Raw genomic sequence first — 18,818 nt, forward strand, 5'->3', positions numbered from 1 at the left:
GCTAAAAAAGTTTCTGATTTTTAAAAAGGGGCAAAACCCCCTAAAAGAGCTAGTGATCCTTACAAAGTTTGTACCATCAAAATGAAATATAAGGAAAACTTATGTCAGAGAGTTCAAGCCCCTAACTTTAGAGGTACGAAATTTGCTATTTTCTCCGAGAAAAATGGCCGAGGAGGGTTTTGTTCCAGGGATGATCCTTTTAAGCCGATGGCCCTTAAAATCGATCAAAAGTATATTTGAGCAGAATATAAATGGTGTTACCCACATCTCCAACTTTGTACAAAAGTTCAGATGTACAGGTTTCCTTCATTGCAAAGCCTTGCTAAAAGAGGAGCTTCCTCCCCGCTTGAACTAATCTATATTCTGACTCGTAATATAAATAATAAGTTTAGCATTCTATTATTTGACCTTGCACTTTGCTAATCACATTAATGTAGAAAACTAGTGGAGCTTTTACGCTAACTCACTTAGACTTAGGTTTTCCCACGCCAGCTGGCGCGCAAGGCGACAACGGTTTCTCTCCACGACGACCTCTCTTGGGCTTTACAACAAAGGTCTTTGAGCGGCGATCTGGACAGCATAGCATCCTTTTCAAGGTTTCGGCAGAGTGCTGCCGTTTGCAGGCCGTGGCCTCTGATGCCGGGAGGAGTCAAACACCACACGCCATAAGGGAGACGGCCCTCACCCATCTGCACCATTTGACTCCAATAACAACATTGGTTACTTGTGATTCTATCTATTACAAGTTGTAGAAACATTATTATCGAGCTTAATAAGCTACGAATACACCGTAATATCCAATTGGAGTCGGTTCCATACCTCATGGTGACAACATTTGGCCCAGATTTATTTGTCAGCAAGGAAACCTACTACAAGTTGATGATTTTGAAAACACAACACCTGCTAGCATGTGGCCGTAATTTACAAGTATCACCTACCAAGCTGTCGTGGTGGCTATGCAACCCACAAATTAAAATGTAAAGGGAAGAAATTCTGACAGTGTTCAGAGCCGTAAATCTTGGAATGCATGAACTTTGGTTGTCTTTCTTTTGACTTAATTGAAGAAATTGATTTTTATTTTTAGTAAAAGTATTATATTATACTTTTGTCTTTTAGATTTTCGGAAGAATATTGGGAGCCAAAGAGTCCCAAGATTTTAATTATTCATGGTTGCATTCCTACCTAGGTGAAGAAGAATAGAGTTAAATTATTTAACTGGTAAAATAAACTGAATTTAGATTAGGGACACATCCAGGATTTTCGTATAGATGGAAAACAAAAAAAAACTAAAGAAGAAGGGGGGCTGTCTCCCGTAGATTTAGTTTAATGGTCTCAAATGGTCTCAACTAATGGTACACTATGTGTAGCCTACTGACGTATATTTTAAATAGGTTTCTTTTTTTTGCAAGCCAAGTAATTAAAAGTTAACCATAGATTTTTTTTTTTTACCAAGTTTAGCACGGTTTGTTGCTACAGAAAAAAATCTAAGCGATGGTTTCTTCTTCACAAAAAGTCTGTAACCTTTTCAGGGCAGATATAATTGTTTCTATGGACGACGAAAAAGTTAAGTCACTCAGCCTTTCTAGTCCTATTGAGTTTCTTAGCCAAGTTTTTAGCCTTCTAAATGAGGAGAAGCTCCTTCCTGAGGTAGCAGTAATTACAGATAAGGTTGCAAGAACAGAACAGAGAAGAGAAAGATTTGGGGGAAAAGTTTAGCTATATTCCTGAAGAGAAGAAAGTGTAGAAGAATGCAATTCTATCATCTGAAAATTTTCTCAGTAACTGAACCAGAGCTCAAAGTCTTGCGTCCGTCAATCTGCTTCAGGTAGAATGTCATACAACTCATGGTAAGCTTCCAATTTCATGGTCTTGGGATGAACCGAAACAATCTTTGAAGGGAAAAGAATGCTAAGATGGGTCAAAACATATTTATTAAGTTGAGAATGTTGTTTCAGTCGTGACACAAAGTGGTCTCGAAAAGGAACGGAGAGAGAGGTTCAGGCAGCAGCGTCGTTTTCTCGCATTTCAGATATTCTGGAAAGGACAGCTAATACATGTTAGTAAGTGGCAGTCAAATCGCAGTCGACTGACTGAAAGTCTTGCACAATGGAATTGTCAAATTTAAATTTTTTGTCAATAAAGACATCTGAAATTGTGAATTGGCTATTGTATTTAGAATCAGTAGCACTTTAGAAGACATTTTGTATTGCTATTCTCCTCAATGTTTTCAACCAACCACAGATTATTGACAATAGAGCTCAAGAAAATATATAACAAAATCATGGCGCTTGACTCATCTTTTTTGCAGAGTCTAGTCAGATTCTAGTTTCACAAATCCGGTAAGAGTTTTTTAATTTTCTCTTTCAGATTCTGGGTTCTGAGTAACGAAACACTGTACAAGTTCCAGGTTTATTGTACCAGTTTCAATAAGGTTCTGAAGAAATGCTTAAGAGCTGGGATTCAACAGACAATTTTATATGGTCCTTTACTTTTCTTAAAAAACTTCTGTTCGGAATGATTTTTTTTCTTAATTAATCCACAATAAGAAAGGAGCTTTCACACCGATGGCACCCATATTACAAGTTCATCGTCTTTTCACCCAGGTGCATAATTTTCTAAGCTAAAATAGTCCTACGTTAAATCTACATTCACCTCAGTGTTATGAAGCACCCCTTGCCAAAAATTTGAAATTTGAAAAATTTGAAAATTTGAAATTATGATCCCTTTTAAGACCTGGGGCATCGCTCTCCTCGTAAAAACCCTGTGGTCTTCACCTTAAAAGCCGGTGCTCTGGAAAATTTATTTTGTATTAATTTTAAAATTTAATTTGCACTCTGTAATATTAGTTTTATTAGATAAACGGCCAACAGTAACGGTTGATTTTCATGAACTGAATGTGCGCGTGGGGACGGTTATTATACCACGTATGTATACCAGAATATTATGCCACTCTGAAATGTTCTACCCAACTGGGAAGCTACATAAACGACCTTTCAGTAGTTCTAAGCTAATTGTTTGTCTCAATTTTACCCCTGCTATCCTTCAATGTTCTATTCCATGTTCGGACCAAAATTGGCTTTTTTGGGGGATCCATTTAGGGGGACAAAAATCTTCATTACTTCATGTCTTTTATTGCTTATAAAGGATTCTGGGTCTTTAATTTATGTTCGAATAAACCCTCTTTCGATAATGTATGATCACTCCTGTAATGGGGTAGTATAGGAGGAAGGTAGGCGGAGGACGTATGCATACGTGATCATTTTTTCAGGAAAGGTATTAAAAATAATTTCTTCTAGATAGTTGCTTTACGGTTCTCGTAAATGATGAGTTTCCTTGCATATTTGATCAGTATTACATCCCATTTTGGGATATTTACCCCCAAACTCCTTTTTAAAACTTCGCTAATCGTCTTATATTGAATATTTTTGATGGCCTAGTTTAAATTAAAGGATTTTATATTATATGGAAGAACAATAGAAATTATATTCTGCTGGAGCACATGTCATGATTGAAATGTCATTTTGTGAAGTTTTATTTCTTTTGACAAGGTTTGCTCTTCACCTAGAGCTTGTTTCGAGGAACTGTTAGAACTCGGACGGTCAATTTAAGTAGATATGACACGATCTCTCAGTACTAACTACTTGATAACAGCTAAATAGGTACCTAACTCTTAGATGACAAAAGTTCCCCTTCCCTCCCCTGGTTAAAAAAAAAGATGCCCTACGTTTTCTGAAATTTGTTTCTTAGGTTTAAGTTTTCTCATACTGTTGCAACGTTTTATCGATAGTCTCTTATTTCCAAAATTTAATATAAGCTGTTTTTTTGGAAATGGACAAAATTTCTTCTTTCCTATGGAGATGAGCTGAATGCAAGGCCGTATCCAGGATTTTTTTGGGAGGGGACTTTAAAAACGTATAGAAAATTTATTGAAATGCATTTTTTTACTTTGTTCAGAGTCAAACAAAAATTTCGGGGGCAGGGGGACAAACCCATTAGCTCCCTGGATTTAAAAAAAAACTGCTGAATAAAGGTCTATATACATCATTAGAGCAGATTTATCCTATTTATTCAAATATTCTGGCCCTACTCACCTGCCCACTCCTAGTAAGCGTTCCCTTGTGCAGTATTTTATGTCTTAATAGAAGTTTAAGTTTATCCTGCTAATCATTATCACAATTGCCGACTGAATAGTTGAATAAACTGAATGATACTTTATAATTACTAATGATATTTTACTCTTTTAGTGTCGCACTTAGCTGGCTGAGGAAGGCCCAGGAAGAGCCATTTGTTCCAGATCTAATTTCAGCTATTCGGGCCGGTTGGATTGGACAACCCTGCAATTTGATATATCACTGCAAACTCAATGAAAAGCAATCTAGTAACTATTCATTTTTTTATTAAAAAAATGAAGATATATAGAATAAAAAAAGTAAATATCGATGCACCTATCAAATGCGCGCTCACTTCATAAAGTCTAATAGGCACTCAAAGGTGGTTTCAGACAATTTCATTAAGGAAAATCGGGGGGGGGGGTGATTTAACTTTTGGATTTTTTCAAAAGGATGAGGGTAATTTTTGAGAAACGTCATCATTTTGCAAGAGAAACGTAACTTTTTTCCAATGTTACAGTATTTATGCTTTTTTGTATGTATTTTGTCTCCTAACAGAGAGGAGAAGACTACCCTCTGATCTCCCCTGTGGGTTGCCCTCATATATCGTATATTTCTCACTCTTTTCTAGAACAATTTAAAATAGTTTTTTCCTAAGCTATTTTTGCGGGTAACATAGGCGGAATTTTCAAAAAACAAGATTTGGTGTTTTAGCAAGGTATTCAGAATCAGCAATTCAAATGTTTTTTAAAATACAAATCATGATCAGTCCGAGTCAATGGGATAGCTTTGATTTGGTGAAGAGTGATGTGCCTGCCAAGTAATATCATTTTCTTCTTTCCCAACACCTTCATGTGAAAGCAGTAGGATTCCTACAAATTTGAGTGGTTGCTCATTTAATCAGAAATAAAAAAAACTCAAGAGCCCCTTTTCAGGCTCAAAAGTGATTGGGTAACTTGCCCAATCCTTCCAGAGTCTTCACTATCCTTGAGTTTCTCGGGGTATCTCCCAATTTCTCTGATATAAAATTGAATTCTCCAAAATATTCACTAATTTATGATATTAAAACTTAAAACGAACAGAAATTACTCCAAGTATGAAAGGGGCTGTTCCCTCCTCAATGTCCCGCTCTTTACGCTAAAATTCGACTCTTTCTCTCAATTCTACTTTATAAAACAGTAAATCACTTTAGCGTAAAGAGCGGGACGTTGAGGAGGAAACAGCCCCTTTCATACACGGAGTATTTTCTGTTCGTTTTAAGTTTTAATGTCGCTCCTTACTTTCAGTTAAAAAACTTGTTTTTTTATTTAATTTCTGAACATTTTTGAATTAATGAATGTCTTATCTTGGCTCTCCGCAAATGAATAATTAAAACGAAATTTGCGTTTTTATTTTTTTGCTAAATGGCTTTCTCTTAGTTTTGATCAGACGATTTTGAGAAAAAGGTGGGGGAGGAGGCCTAGTTGCCCTCCAATTTTTCGGTTACTTAAAAAGCCAACTAGAATTTTTAATTTTTAACCAACGTTTTTATTAGTAAAAAATATACGTAACTTACAAATTAACTTACGTAACGAACTTCTATATTCGTATATTTTTATTATGTACACGAGGGGGTTTGCCCCCTCGTTAATACCTCGCTCTTTACACTAAAGCTTTAATTTTGTCCCAATTCCTTAAAAATGACCCCTGAATCACGAAAGCTGTAGAATAAATAGTTGAAATTACTAAAAATACTTTAGCGTAAAGAGCGAGGTATTTAGGAAGAGATGAACCTCCCGTATGTGTAATAATCTCTATTCGTTTTAAGTTTTAATGCTGATCCTTACTTTCAGTGGAAAAAAATTTTTTCATATTTATTTTTTCATATTTATTTTTTAACAATTTTTTTCTCCCTTCATGGAATTTTTCTTCTCCCATGACAAATTTATCCAAGGAAAGATCCTCCTACGTAGCTCCCTCCCCTCAACCCCCTTCCCCAACCAAAAAATCCTCCTGAAAAGGTCTGTACACTTCCAAATAACCATTACTGTATGTAAACACTAGTCAAAGTTTGTAACTTGCAGCCTCTCCCCCGGGGACTGTGGGGGAGTAATTTAGCCCCAAAGACATAGTTTTTATGTTTTTCGACTATGCTGAACAAAATGACTATCTCAAAATTTTGATCCGTTGACTTTGGGGAAAAAATTAGCGTGGGTGGGGGCCTAGGTGCCCTCCAATTTTTCTGGTCACTTAAAAAGGGCACTAGAACTTTTAATTTCCGTTAGAATGAGCCCTCCCACGACATTCTAGGACCACTTGGTCGATACGATCACCCCTGGGAAAAAAAAAACAAAAAACAAACAAACAAACAAAAAAAAACACGCACCCGTGATCGGTCTTCTGGCAAAAACTACTAAGTTCCACTTTTTTGTAGATAAGAGCTTGAAACTTCTACACTAGAGTTCTCTGATACACTGAATGCAATGGTGTGATTTTCGTTAAGATGCAATAGCTTTTAAGGGATATTTTCCCCTATTTTCCAAAACAAGGCAAATTTTCTCACGCTCATAACTTTTGGCGAGTAAGACTATATTTAATGAAACTTATATATTTAAAATCAGCATAAAAATTTGATTCTAGTGATGTATCTATTAGTATCAAAATTCTGTTTTTTAGAGTTTCATTTACTATTGAGCCGGGTCGCTACTTACTACAGTTCGTTACCACGAACTGTTTGATTATTATTATTTTTCCCCAGAGGCATTTCATATGGAAGGGGTCGTCGCATAAACTTCAAAAGAGCCTCATTCTATTGAAAATCAGAAGTTCTAGTGTCCTTTTAAGAGTTAAAACTGATAGGGGGGGGTACTAGCCGCCCGCCCTTCTTTTCCCAAATGCATCCGAAAAAATTTGAGATAGCTATTTTGTTAAAAATAGTTCAAAGATCATATATCAAAAACTCCGGTATCGACACAACCCCTCAGGAACAGTGGGAAGGCGTTGTAATGTATGCCCTCGGGCATAAATGGTTTTTATGGAAGGGATGCTCGTATAAACTTCAGAAAGGGCTCATTTGACTGGAAAAAGGGCTCATTTGACTGGAAATTGAAATTTCTAGTTCACTTTTTAAGAATCGAAAGAGATCAGAGGGCAACTGGCCTCCCTCTCTCTGTCCGCGCCCTTTTCCCCTCAAACCCATCTGATAAGAATTTTGAAATAGCCATTCTGTTCAAAATAGTTCAAAGGTCGGCCGAGTCACGACACAGGCAATAAGGCTCCTAAGCCTAGTTTAAAGGTCAGATAACAAAAACTCAGGTCTCGACACAACCTCCCAGGGCCTGGGGGCAGGCGTTGTAAGTTATGCCCTAGGGTCATAAATGGTTGTTATGAAAAGAATGCTCGTATAAACTTCAGAGAGGGCTCATTTGATTGGAAATTGATAGTTGTAGTTCACTTTTTAAGAATCGAAAGAGATCCGAGGACAACTAACCTCCCCCCCCCCACGCCTTTTTTCCCAAACCCATGCGATAAAAATTTTGAGATAGCTATTTTGTCAAAAATAGCTCAAAGTTCAGATAAGAAAAACTCCGGCGTCGACACAACCCCCCAAAGCCCCGGAGCAGGGGGTTGTAAGTTTTGTCCTGGAGGCTTAAACCGTTCTTACGAAAGGGATGCCCGTATAAACTTGAGAGAAGGCTCATTTGATTGGAAATTGAAAGTTCAGGTTCACTTCTGAGATTCAAAAGAGATCTGAGGGCAACTAGCCCCCCTCCACGCTCTTTTTTACCCACCCATCCGATATAATATTAAGATAGCCATTTTGGGAAAAATAGTTCAAAGGTCAAATAAGAAAAAACTCTTGTGTCGACGCAACCCCCCTGGGCCCGGGGCAGGCGCTGTAAGTTATAGTAAGGGGGCATATATGGTTCTTATAAAAGAGAAGCTCGTATAAGCTTCACAAAAGGCTCATTTGATTGTAAAATGAAAGTTCTAGTTCATTTTTTAAGAGTCAAAAGAGATCTGAGCGCAACTAGCCCCCATCCCCCCAGCCTTTTCCCCCAAATCCATCCTATACAAATTTTGAGATAGCCATTTTTTTTAATAGTTCAAACATCAGATAACAAAAATACGGGGTCTACACCCCCCTAGAGCCCAGGGGAAAGTGTTTAAAGCTATGGCCAAGGGGCGTATAGGGTTCTTGTGAAAGGGGCGGTCGTATAAACTTCAAAGGTTGATTGTAAAACGAAAGTTATAGTTCACTTTTTAAGAGTCAAACGAGATCTGAGCACAACTAGCCCCCCTCCCCCAGCCTTTATGCACCAAATCTATCCCATACAAATTTTGAGATAGCCATCTTTTAAATAGTTCAAACATCAAATAACAAAAAATCCAGGGTCGACACCCCCTCTCAGAGCCTGAGATTCCTCTCAGAGAGGGGTCTCAGAGCCTGAGACTCCTCTCAGAGAGGGGTCTCAGAACCCCCTCTAAGAGGAACATCAGAAACACAGCAAACTTGTGTTTTAAGTTTTGGTCCCAAGGTGTATAAGGTTCTTCTGTAGGGGTGGTCGTATAAACTTCTAAGGTGGCTCATTTGATTTGAAATTGAAAGTTCTAGTTACCTTCTTATGAATCAAAACTCAACGGAGGGCATCTCCCCCCCCCCGGACACCAACACCTTCTTTTCTCCAAATGCATGAAATAAACTTTTGAGATAGCCAGTTTGTTTGAAATAGTCCAACGATTAGATAACAAAAATTCGTTGTCAGTATAAGCCCCTCCCCCATAGCCAGGGGAAGGGTTGTAACTTATGCCGTGGAGATATATAATGTTTTTGTGGAAGAGGTGGTCGTATTAATTTTGAAGTGGAATCAAATGATTAGAAACTGAAAGCTTTAACTCGCCTTTTAAGAGTCAAAAGTGATCCGATGATGACTAGCCCTCCTCCCTCCCAACCTTCTTTTCTTCAAATGCATCCAATCAAATTTTTTATGTACCCATTTTTTTCAAAATAGACAAAATATAAAATAACAAAAAAAACAACAGGGATAAAACAGCCCCCTCCCCAGAACTTGGGGGAAGTTTTGTAAAATGTACCCTGGGGGTATATAAAGTTTTTATGAGGGATGGTCGTGAAAACTTCGGATGACGCTTATTCGGTTGAAAATCCGAATTTCTAGTGCCCTTCTCAAGAGTCAAAAGTGATTAGAGGGCAACTAGTCCCCCAAGGCCCTTTTTACCCAAATACATCCGATAAAATTTTGAGACAGCCATTTTGTTTAAAATAGTCCAAAATTAAAATTACTATAAATTAGGGGTTGAGAAATCCTCCATAGCACCCAGGACAAGAATTCTAACTTATGTAAGTTGTAAGTTCTTAATAATCAAGAGTGATCAAAAAGTAACACGTCTCCCCCCTCCATTTGTGCCTTTTTTCTCCAAATGTATCTTATCAAAATTTAGTAATAGCCATTTTGTTCAAAATAGTCCAAAATTTAAATTACTATAACTTAGGGGTTGAGAATACTTCCCTACCTCCTGGGGCAAGGATTGTGACTTATGTAAGTTGCCCATTATTAGAATATAAGGTTCTGTGGAGGCAGTGGTCGTATTAACTTTAGAGGGGGCTCATTCAATAGGAAATTGAAACTTTTAGCTCTTTTTAAAGGGTCAAAAGTGATCAATGGCCAACTAACCCATGCCCCAATTTCCCAAAGAGCATCCGGTCAAAATTTGGAGATAACCATTTTTTTCAAAATAGTTCAAAGGCCAAAAAACTATACTTCCGTGGTTAACCCCCTTCCCAGCCCCGGGGATATGGCTATGAGTTACGGAACTTCATTATTATTACTTTTATACTTTGTTTACTTTGATGCTTGGATTTAGTAATTTACGTGGTAACTTTATTTACGGTGCAAGGGCTTTAAATTTTGCAAGCTGCTTAGTGTTAATTTGATACTTGGTTTACTTTGATACCTTGTTAACTTTGATCCTTTCTTTACTTTGATACTTCGATATTTTTATACTAGTTTTGATACTTTGATGAAAGTTTGATGTTAAATAACATCAAACTTTAAATAACCAGTTTGATTGGTCAAATAACCAATTATCTTACTCAGAATTATCATTCTCTTACTTAAGTGGCTACAAACTTCTGCAAAATTAGTTTGTCTTTTTTTATTATAACAGTTGGGAGAACAGAATTCAAAGCACAAGTGAGAATTGGATTAAGGGTTGGCTGTTAGACCGCGGTCGTTTTCAGGGAGTAGGGGCTATGTACTTCTACCAATGGTTTCTTCTCTACAAACAAGAGTATGGTTACTGCCCGTTTCTCTAACGGTAAAAGTATAAGGCCTACAGCAGATTTGACACTTTACTAAAGGAAATTGGAATTACAATTATTTTCTTTTGTTTTTATAACAACATTGAAAATGAAATGAAAATTGCTGTGAAACCAGACTAGGATCTACCAATAGGCCCACTAGGCCCTACGACTTTCACTATTCCCGAAGTTTTTGGGATATCCCAGAAAATCTTGCAAAAACGGAGCAGCAAAATTGCTTGGGCCTAGAGTCGCCAAAGCTTTAAATCCAGCCTGGGTGAAACAAAATCTTGAGCTGGTGAGCTTTCAGTAATAAATATTACAGTAATTAATATTATATTTCAAAAATTCAGTTTAGTTTATTAGTTCTTACCAAATCTGCTCATTTATTTTGGAATAAAAAAGAATATTTTGAAACAGGCAATTTTGAAAAGCTTGAAACTTTAGCAAACAAAAACGAACAGAAATTATTTTTTTTTTAATTCCGAAAAAGAAGTTTTCTATGAGAAACGTAAAGGCCATATTAAGCTTAAGATCAGAAGAAATAGAAACCTACAATAACTTAAACTTAAAACAACCAGAAATTGCTGTCAAAGAATAAATGAAATCCAGAACGAACAGAAATTAAATAAACAATCATAGCAAAAAAACGTACAACAGCTACTAATATAAATGAATTAATACATCTCAAAACAGGTAAAGCTTCAGTTGAATATGCAAATCAAGCTAAAAATAAACAAAATATTTTGCTATTGATGCATAAATGAAACCCAAAACGAACAGAAATTAAATAGACTTTCGTAGCAAATAAACCAACAATAGTTACTAGTATAAATGAGTAAATAAATCTTAAAACGAGTGAAACTTAAATAGAATATGCAAATCCAGCTTACAACGAACTAAAATATCTACAAAGAAGGGTTTGGGTTTTGTCTCCTTCTGTCACTGTAAAAGTCTAAAACCTACTGCATCATTGGCGCTTTACTGAAAACGAACTATAATACAAATTTTTTTTGTACTTATTACAATTTTGAAAATAAGCATAAAAATTATAGTAAAATTAAATTTTTAACTGATGAGCTTTCAGCAAGTAGTGTTATTATATATAATATTTTTATAGTTTTATTAGTTCTTTCTAAGACTCTTCAAGACAAATATAGCTTCACTATAAATAGAGGGTTTGGATACTACCCTCTTCCCTAACTTTAAAAGTCCAAAGTCTAAAACGTATTTGGTGCTTCACTGAAAATGTGTTATGTTACAAATATTTTCTTTTCAAGTTAATACAGCATTGAAAATGAAATAATATTACAGTGAAATAAAATCTTGAAATGATTATGTTTCAACAATTAATAGCATTTTATATCAAACATTCATTTTGATTTTATTTGTACTTTACAAGACTGTTCAAGACACATGTAGTTTTCAGTAAAGTGCCAGTGACACAGTAGGTTTTTTTACTTTAAAATGAAAGAAGGACGCAAAACCCAAACGCTTCTTTGTAGAAATTTTTGTTCGTTTCAAGCTGGATTTGCATATTCAACATAAGCATTACTTGTTTTGAGATCTATTTATTCATTTATATTAGTACATGTTGTACGTTTTTTTTTACTATGATCGCATATTTAATTTCTGTTTGCTTTGGGTTTCTTTTATTCTTTAATATTAATTTCTGGTTGTTTTTTTGTTTGAGTTATTTTAATATGGCTTTTACTTTTCTTTAGAAAACTTCTTTTTCGGAAAGTTTTTATTTAATTTATACAGTAAAAATAACCGTTACGCTGTATTCCATGGTTGCATAGCAGTCATGGGGGAGCGGATGCTGGATCTCTTTGTTACGAAGAAGGGACTAAAGTCCCTTCTTCCTTATTCCTTTTTTTCATATCAATGCTTCAATATTGAACACTCTAACAATCTACCACAAGAGTAATGCGACAAAAAAAATATTGTTTTTTCTATCACAAAATTTCAAGAATACTATTACTAACTGCTAACAACTCACTGAAGCACCAAGCCACCTGAGGCCAGCACAGCTACGCACGCTCCACCTAATCCCAATGTGGTTTGAGGAGAATGATAGGCCTCGGCTACTTACGTTTGCTTTGAACAATAAAAATTTAAATGCTTTGAGCAATAATCACTAAAAAAAATACTTGCAATTAGCAACTGGGCTGTATTTACTTATTCTAAAATGCTTTCAGGAAAGCACTAGTCAAACTTTTATGTAAAGAACCCGTGGTTATGGAGGACACCAGCCATTCTCGTAATGCATAGGATATTCATGGTTAGTTTTAAGTTTGGCTCTTTACTTTAATTTGAAAATACTCGAACTAAAGCAATACATCTGGCATACTCCCAAAAATCAGAAACAAATTGAGCCATTGCTATCTATAAAAGGGGTTCTCGCCTATTTTTCTTAAAAAGCACACCAACATAGCATTGTTTCCATTTCTACCGATTTTTTGGGAGATCGACTGAATTCCGAAACCATTTCCCGACAAAAAAAAAAGATCATACCGATACTATGCTGGGTAAGCGGCTCTCAGTCTGAGAGACATCTACTGATTTTCTTCCAAAAAGTGCTGAAATTATCCAGATCGTTTGAAAAAAAGGCGGAAACGCTGATTAGACCTAATGATCAGAAGTTCAAACTATGCATGTATTTGCAAATTGTTGTGTTTTTATTAAAAATGAGAGCGTCTAAGAATTGGAAGGGTAGAAACAACAATAATATCAAGCAAAGCATACATTTTGAAATATAATTGCCTTACAAGTTATAAACAGAAAAGAGGTATGAAAAACTATTTTTCACGTTTGAATTTATAAAAAACTATGTTTGAAATTTCAGTTTCATATTAAATATTTAGTATTATGAAGCAAATAAACTTGGAGCCCGGACTCCTTGACATCCTAAATGGTCCTGGATTTCTGAGCACTTCTTATTGTAACTATCAATCAAATTGTTCTTTTTACCGTTATTCCCCATCCATTCGGGGAAAAATTCCTGCGTTTATGCCTTTTAGGCATTGCTACGACTAAGAAAAGTTGACTCTATTTGCCTTACTTCATAAAGCTTTTTTTTAAAACAAATGTTTTTTTCAGGCGTTGGAACAATGCCAATGTTTCAACTACCAATCGATAACAGAAGAATTGATTTAGAAACATCAGCAACAGAACCCATTTCAAATAATGCCAATGAAGTACATGCTTTAAGCTACAAGGGTCGATCCAGTGATGAAGAAAGCTCATCTTCCTCAGAAGAAGAAGACGAAGAGCCCGAAATTATTAAAAGCCTAGAAAATACCAGTAGTGAGAATGATGAACATGATGACAATTATGTTGAGCTTAAAAATACAAACTTACCTATACAGACTTCTGAGACCCCTCTCGTGATCGAGACAAGCACAACTACAACAACTACAATGACTACCATTCCACCTGGCCGTCCGAGGTCGAACCTCCAACCTGATGGAACTTTAATGTTTACAAAAGATATTATAAACCCGCAAAATGATAATTTACGAGAAAAGTTAAGCAGTCCTCAAGTCTCAGAGTCTGAAATCCAAGACAAATTTGTGAAAGATGCAATTTTAAAGGATGGACAGGAAGAAAACATGCTGGCATGGCATCCTCAAAGTAGTTCATTTTTTGACGTGACAGACGCTAAGCCAGGAGTATTTTACGCTATTGATAGATGGTCCCGACAATCAAGAAATAGTAAATTGTTAAAGCTGCCATATTCATTGTAGGTAGAGGCCAAAATTCTGTTCTTGACCCCCACCTCCCTCTCGTCCCCCTTTTTTATACCAATTTGATATTACGGCCTATGAAAAGAAGTGAATCGGATTTCTATTGTATATAGTGAAATACTGTTTGTAAACAATCTAAAATATTTTTTGTTTATTTGAGGGTTTTTGTTGTTTATTTGTAAATTCTGCATTCTGTATTTATTGTGTCCTGCTTTTGTCAACGTTTTTTTATTAATTAAAATTGTAAATACTTTTTTTTTTAGTAAACTTGTTTTTATTTGGTAATTTTCCCTTCTCTTCTTTTTTTATGTTTTTTTCTATGCAAAAAAAAAAGATAAGTAGTTTCAGAAGCTTGCAAAGACCAATTTAGAGAAACCTGATATTGTATATTTTGAATGGATTATAAGAGGTAACTAGATCCCGTTAATTTAGCAAAGAGGAAATTCATTTCATTTCTTATTTTTACATTAAATGTTATACGCTAAAAATAGCCAAATTTTGATTTAAAAGCACACTGTTATTATTTTCTTAGCAATTACACTGAATCAGTGCCCTCGAATGGGAGGGAGAGGAGTCATTATCTCTTCCAAAATTCCCCCCCCCCCCGCCCCGCCCTCATATTTTGAAAGAAACCTTTTTATGCGTATTTTCGTTGAAAAATACCTTTTTGATATTTTCAATGAAAAATTAAAAAAATACCTTATTCCTTTTTCGAAAAAGACTAGAGAAAAACAATGTACATAGACAGCTGATCTTGGTTTTAAACAGAAAATGCTGAATGCTAAACCGAGGCGCATATAAGTCAAATCTGTTTCTGCAGGGATTTCGTTTTGATTATGGAAGACTAATATAATTGATTATTATCTTTATATAAGACTAATATAAAGATAATATAATAAAAATAATTGATCTTTTTACCGTTGCACAGACAATATTCAATTTTTACAAAACACTTAACGGTGAAACCTAGAACAGGATAAACTCTAAATAAATAATTGTAATACTTATCTCAAAAATATAAAAAACACAAAATAACAAAAAAAAAAATAAAAAAAAATAAAAAACAAAAATATAAAAATATAAAAACATCTTACGTTTCAGCAGAATGTGGTGCTCCAAAAGAATTCAAAACTTGATTTTCATTATATTGAAAAAGGCATATTCTTCTACAAAGCAATAAGATCTAGAGAAGAACAAGATCAAGCACCTTGGGATGGGTGGGTCCATATGATGTAAGAGGGTACTAATGTCCAAACGACTGGCTAAAATGGCTAAAAATCACGATTTAGTTTCATTGTTCAAATTCGTTGAATGAGTCATTTGGATTTGACAGTTACGAATTAAGTTCATAAGTGCCCCATAAGAGGCATTTGGGGTGAATTTCCGTAGGCACCATTTTTTTGAATAAAATACTGCTTTACTTGTTTTAAAAAGTCTCCCTCGTGAACTAAATGTGTACCAAACATTCCAATATGTGTTCACTTACCTTGCTATATTTTCGTCCTTTAATGGCCGAAAATTTGTCAAAAAGTATACTTGTGTTTCTCCTGGTATACTCCACATGGACCTAAGACTTTTGATCAACGTGTGGGAAACTATTCAATGTCTCCGATAAATTTTTGTCCTTTAATCACAGAGGGAGGGTTAAGTATGTTAGGAGGTAATCGTAATTTTGGTTATTTGCAATAGCCACCCAAAATATTTTTCGGGGATTTCATGTTAAAAACGGTGGTGCGGTGTTAAGGATAAAAAATAAAAAACATAAAAAAAGGGCTAAAAGTCACCTGATAGTCCTGGATCGAGTAATATGATACCAATTGTCTCAATCTTTGTAATACAAGTTTTTGGGCTCTCCTAAAATTTAACACATGCAAAACTTGGGACCGGGGAAAACTCGACCTCGCAGAATCAAATGCCGGAAATTTTCTGGGTGAATTTTCCCGCTTAAAATTCAACATAACGAAAATCAACCAACTCGGAATTCAATCCACACAAAATTAAACCCGGTAAAAATCAATTCAGAAAACCCGCTCTGAGTAAAATTCTGCCCATGCCAAATTTGATCCAGTCTAATTCAACCTATGAAACCGAACTCAAACAAAATCCAATAAATACTAAATTAACCCGAGTAATTTCCAGCCCCGACAAAATTCTGCCAGACAAAACTTAGCTCGAAAACCTTCAAACCAAGTAAAATTACACCCATCCAAAAGTAAGCCAGCGTAAAATTAAACCCATTGAAATTCATAACAAGTTAAAACCAACACGCTCAAAATTCAAGGCAGCAGCACTTAAATATAGGACAATTCAATCCGGTTAAATGCAGCCAAGAAAAAACTGAAAAATCTGATCCAAAGCAAGCTTAGCCCAGCAAAGATAAATTTATTCAGCATAGCAGGATTAACCGCTAAACCATCAGCAATAATTTAGTGAAACTTAGTTCTGAACTCAATAACTTGAATTAAATAGTACAATAAGTCCTGCTTCAGGTTTCAGCCATAGTTTCATCAACGGAGTCAAAGGCACAGATTTGAATCCAAATTCTCTGCTCCATGGAGAGGAAATTTTTTTCATCTTAGACAGGGTTAACAGAGCCCATCCAGGGGCAGCATTGTCTTCATGCCAAAGATAAGTTGGGCTGAAACCCGTCATCTAAACGTAGTGACCAGGTAAAATGAAGATATCTTACCCTTGGATGAGGCTTTAGATTAACTTGGTCAAATTACTTTATCGCGCAAAGTAATTAAGCTGGTCTCCTTCCACATAGAAGGCCGAAAAAACCTAATATTACAAGAAGTAGTATCAGATTTCTGCAAGGCTGTTTGCCTTCTTCATGGTCAGTGAAGAACGACTCTGCTTGTATAATACTGACTTGCAAACTACTCGCACAATAACAGGAAGGATACGTTCAAACCCAAACTGAATTAATTGTGGATTATGGTATCACAATATGGCTTTATGAAAGTCGCCCAATTTGGTAATTTTAAAGCCACGGGTCATAAGCCAGTGGAATTGGACATCTATCGGTGCAGCACAGGACCAGGACCAGTATCTTCCAATGCTCATAAGGACAATAGCTCCTCACTCTTCTGACTTCTCACTCAGCAGCCTTGCATCACTAATATGCTAGCGCAAAAATAATTATAAAAGGTGGTATTTTTCAGCACCTATGGCAGGACAAAAGAAATAACCAACTGTGAAAATGTCAGTAAACATAGGCACTCATTTGTCAGGAAATTTCATCCCTATAAAAGTGCCGACGCTGGTAAGTTGGACTACAGACAAGCAGCTACGGAAAACTTTTACCCCCAGCTAAAATTATAGATATGTTCCTAGGAATCAACTCTGATTAAACTACTACTGAGCTGAAATATACTAATTTGCATTAAAACTAATCAGTTCATCTCACATCATATTCCAATGATGTGGAACAGGCTTAACAGAAATATAGATTCCGAGTACTTAAAGCGGTATAAAAAAGAAACCATAGGGAACACAGCAACATAAAAAGGCCATGAGTTTCTGCTGTAGCAATTGAGCAGACTCAGAGTGCTGCAGTGATAGAAAGATAGAACACTACATAGAATACTGCATTGACTTGATAGAAACATATATCCCAAATATTTCAAATAGTAAATAATACCTTAGGAGCCACGACACCCAGAAAAAGGTCAAAAGCTTTTCCTCCATCACTGAAAATTATCGAACTACGATGCGAGTAAGATTAATTTACAATTGGGTTTTTCGATAACTGCCTATATTCGATAATTTTATAATAAATATCAAAAAGTAGAAAAATTTTACTGTCAGTTTTACTTGAAATTCAGACCACCTGGCATCTTGAACGTACGAAAAGGTTTATTTAGAGAAGGTAGCATGTTTTGAGGGGCACCAAATTTGTCAAAACAGCAAAAAAAAAAAGAAACAAAAGTTAAATTATGCCATGTTTGCAGAAAAATGTAGGCTAAGCTGAAAAAGTAACAAAATCCCAATAGAAAGGTTCCTTGATCCTTCCAATTTACACCTCTGACTAACTTTACAATCTATAGAACAAATTATAATCCCAGGACCTAGTGATAGCATCCACATGACGTTCCTATTTATTCCTGCTCCGTCTACCATGGCTTATTTTACTATTTGCTGGATTAAAGAGGTCCCAAAAGTTTTGTCTTCACCTGACGATAACTATATGACTTTTGCAACGCCAAGGAATAAGCTGAGGAATGGTTGATTAGTAAAAAACGAATTCTGAGTTGTCACTTTGGTATGTTTGTCAAATTCCAAATTTCAAGGTGGCATCTGAAATTGTGGACCAGTTGAATCTTTATGTTGCATTTTTAAATGTAAGAAAGAAGCTGAAAATGCCACTAATCTTATGACAGGCTCAACAACAGAATTCGTGAAACAGCTCAGGGCAAGAATTTAAATGGTTGAAATGTTTTCTACAGATGCCGAACCTCATTTAATTAAAATTAAATGATTTTAATTAACTAAACTTATTTTAAGTCTTTCGTTATTTATTTATTTTAATTATCTATTATTTAATTATTTATTTATTTATTATTATTAATTTATTATTTATTTTTCAAGTCGAAACTTTCTACCTTTCTTAGAAATTTAATCACATGCTGACTAATGGTATGCGTTGCAGAAGTACCGATT

The 18,818-nt window shown here is 35.5% G+C and overlaps 1 protein-coding gene and 1 long non-coding RNA gene across 2 annotated transcripts in view; one reads left to right on the top strand and one right to left on the bottom strand.

Annotated features, from left to right (window-relative positions):
- Positions 1–14,411, top strand: part of LOC136038779 (uncharacterized) — a 31,634-nt gene extending 17,223 nt beyond the window's left edge. The window contains exons 2-3 of the mRNA XM_065722154.1: positions 4,245–4,378; positions 13,510–14,411. Of these exons, the coding sequence (XP_065578226.1) occupies positions 4,245–4,378; positions 13,510–14,156 (781 nt within the window). The 3' untranslated portion in view covers positions 14,157–14,411. The remainder of the gene's footprint in view (positions 1–4,244; positions 4,379–13,509) is intronic.
- An 833-nt stretch (positions 14,412–15,244) lies between these two features.
- Positions 15,245–18,818, bottom strand: part of LOC136038783 (uncharacterized) — a 141,891-nt gene continuing 138,317 nt past the window's right edge. Inside the window, exon 4 of the long non-coding RNA XR_010620300.1 lies at positions 15,245–15,427. This is a non-coding gene — a long non-coding RNA (uncharacterized LOC136038783). The remainder of the gene's footprint in view (positions 15,428–18,818) is intronic.

Source organism: Artemia franciscana, chromosome 18 (genome assembly GCF_032884065.1).
Source record: "Artemia franciscana chromosome 18, ASM3288406v1, whole genome shotgun sequence".
NCBI classification, from domain to species: domain Eukaryota; kingdom Metazoa; phylum Arthropoda; class Branchiopoda; order Anostraca; family Artemiidae; genus Artemia; species Artemia franciscana.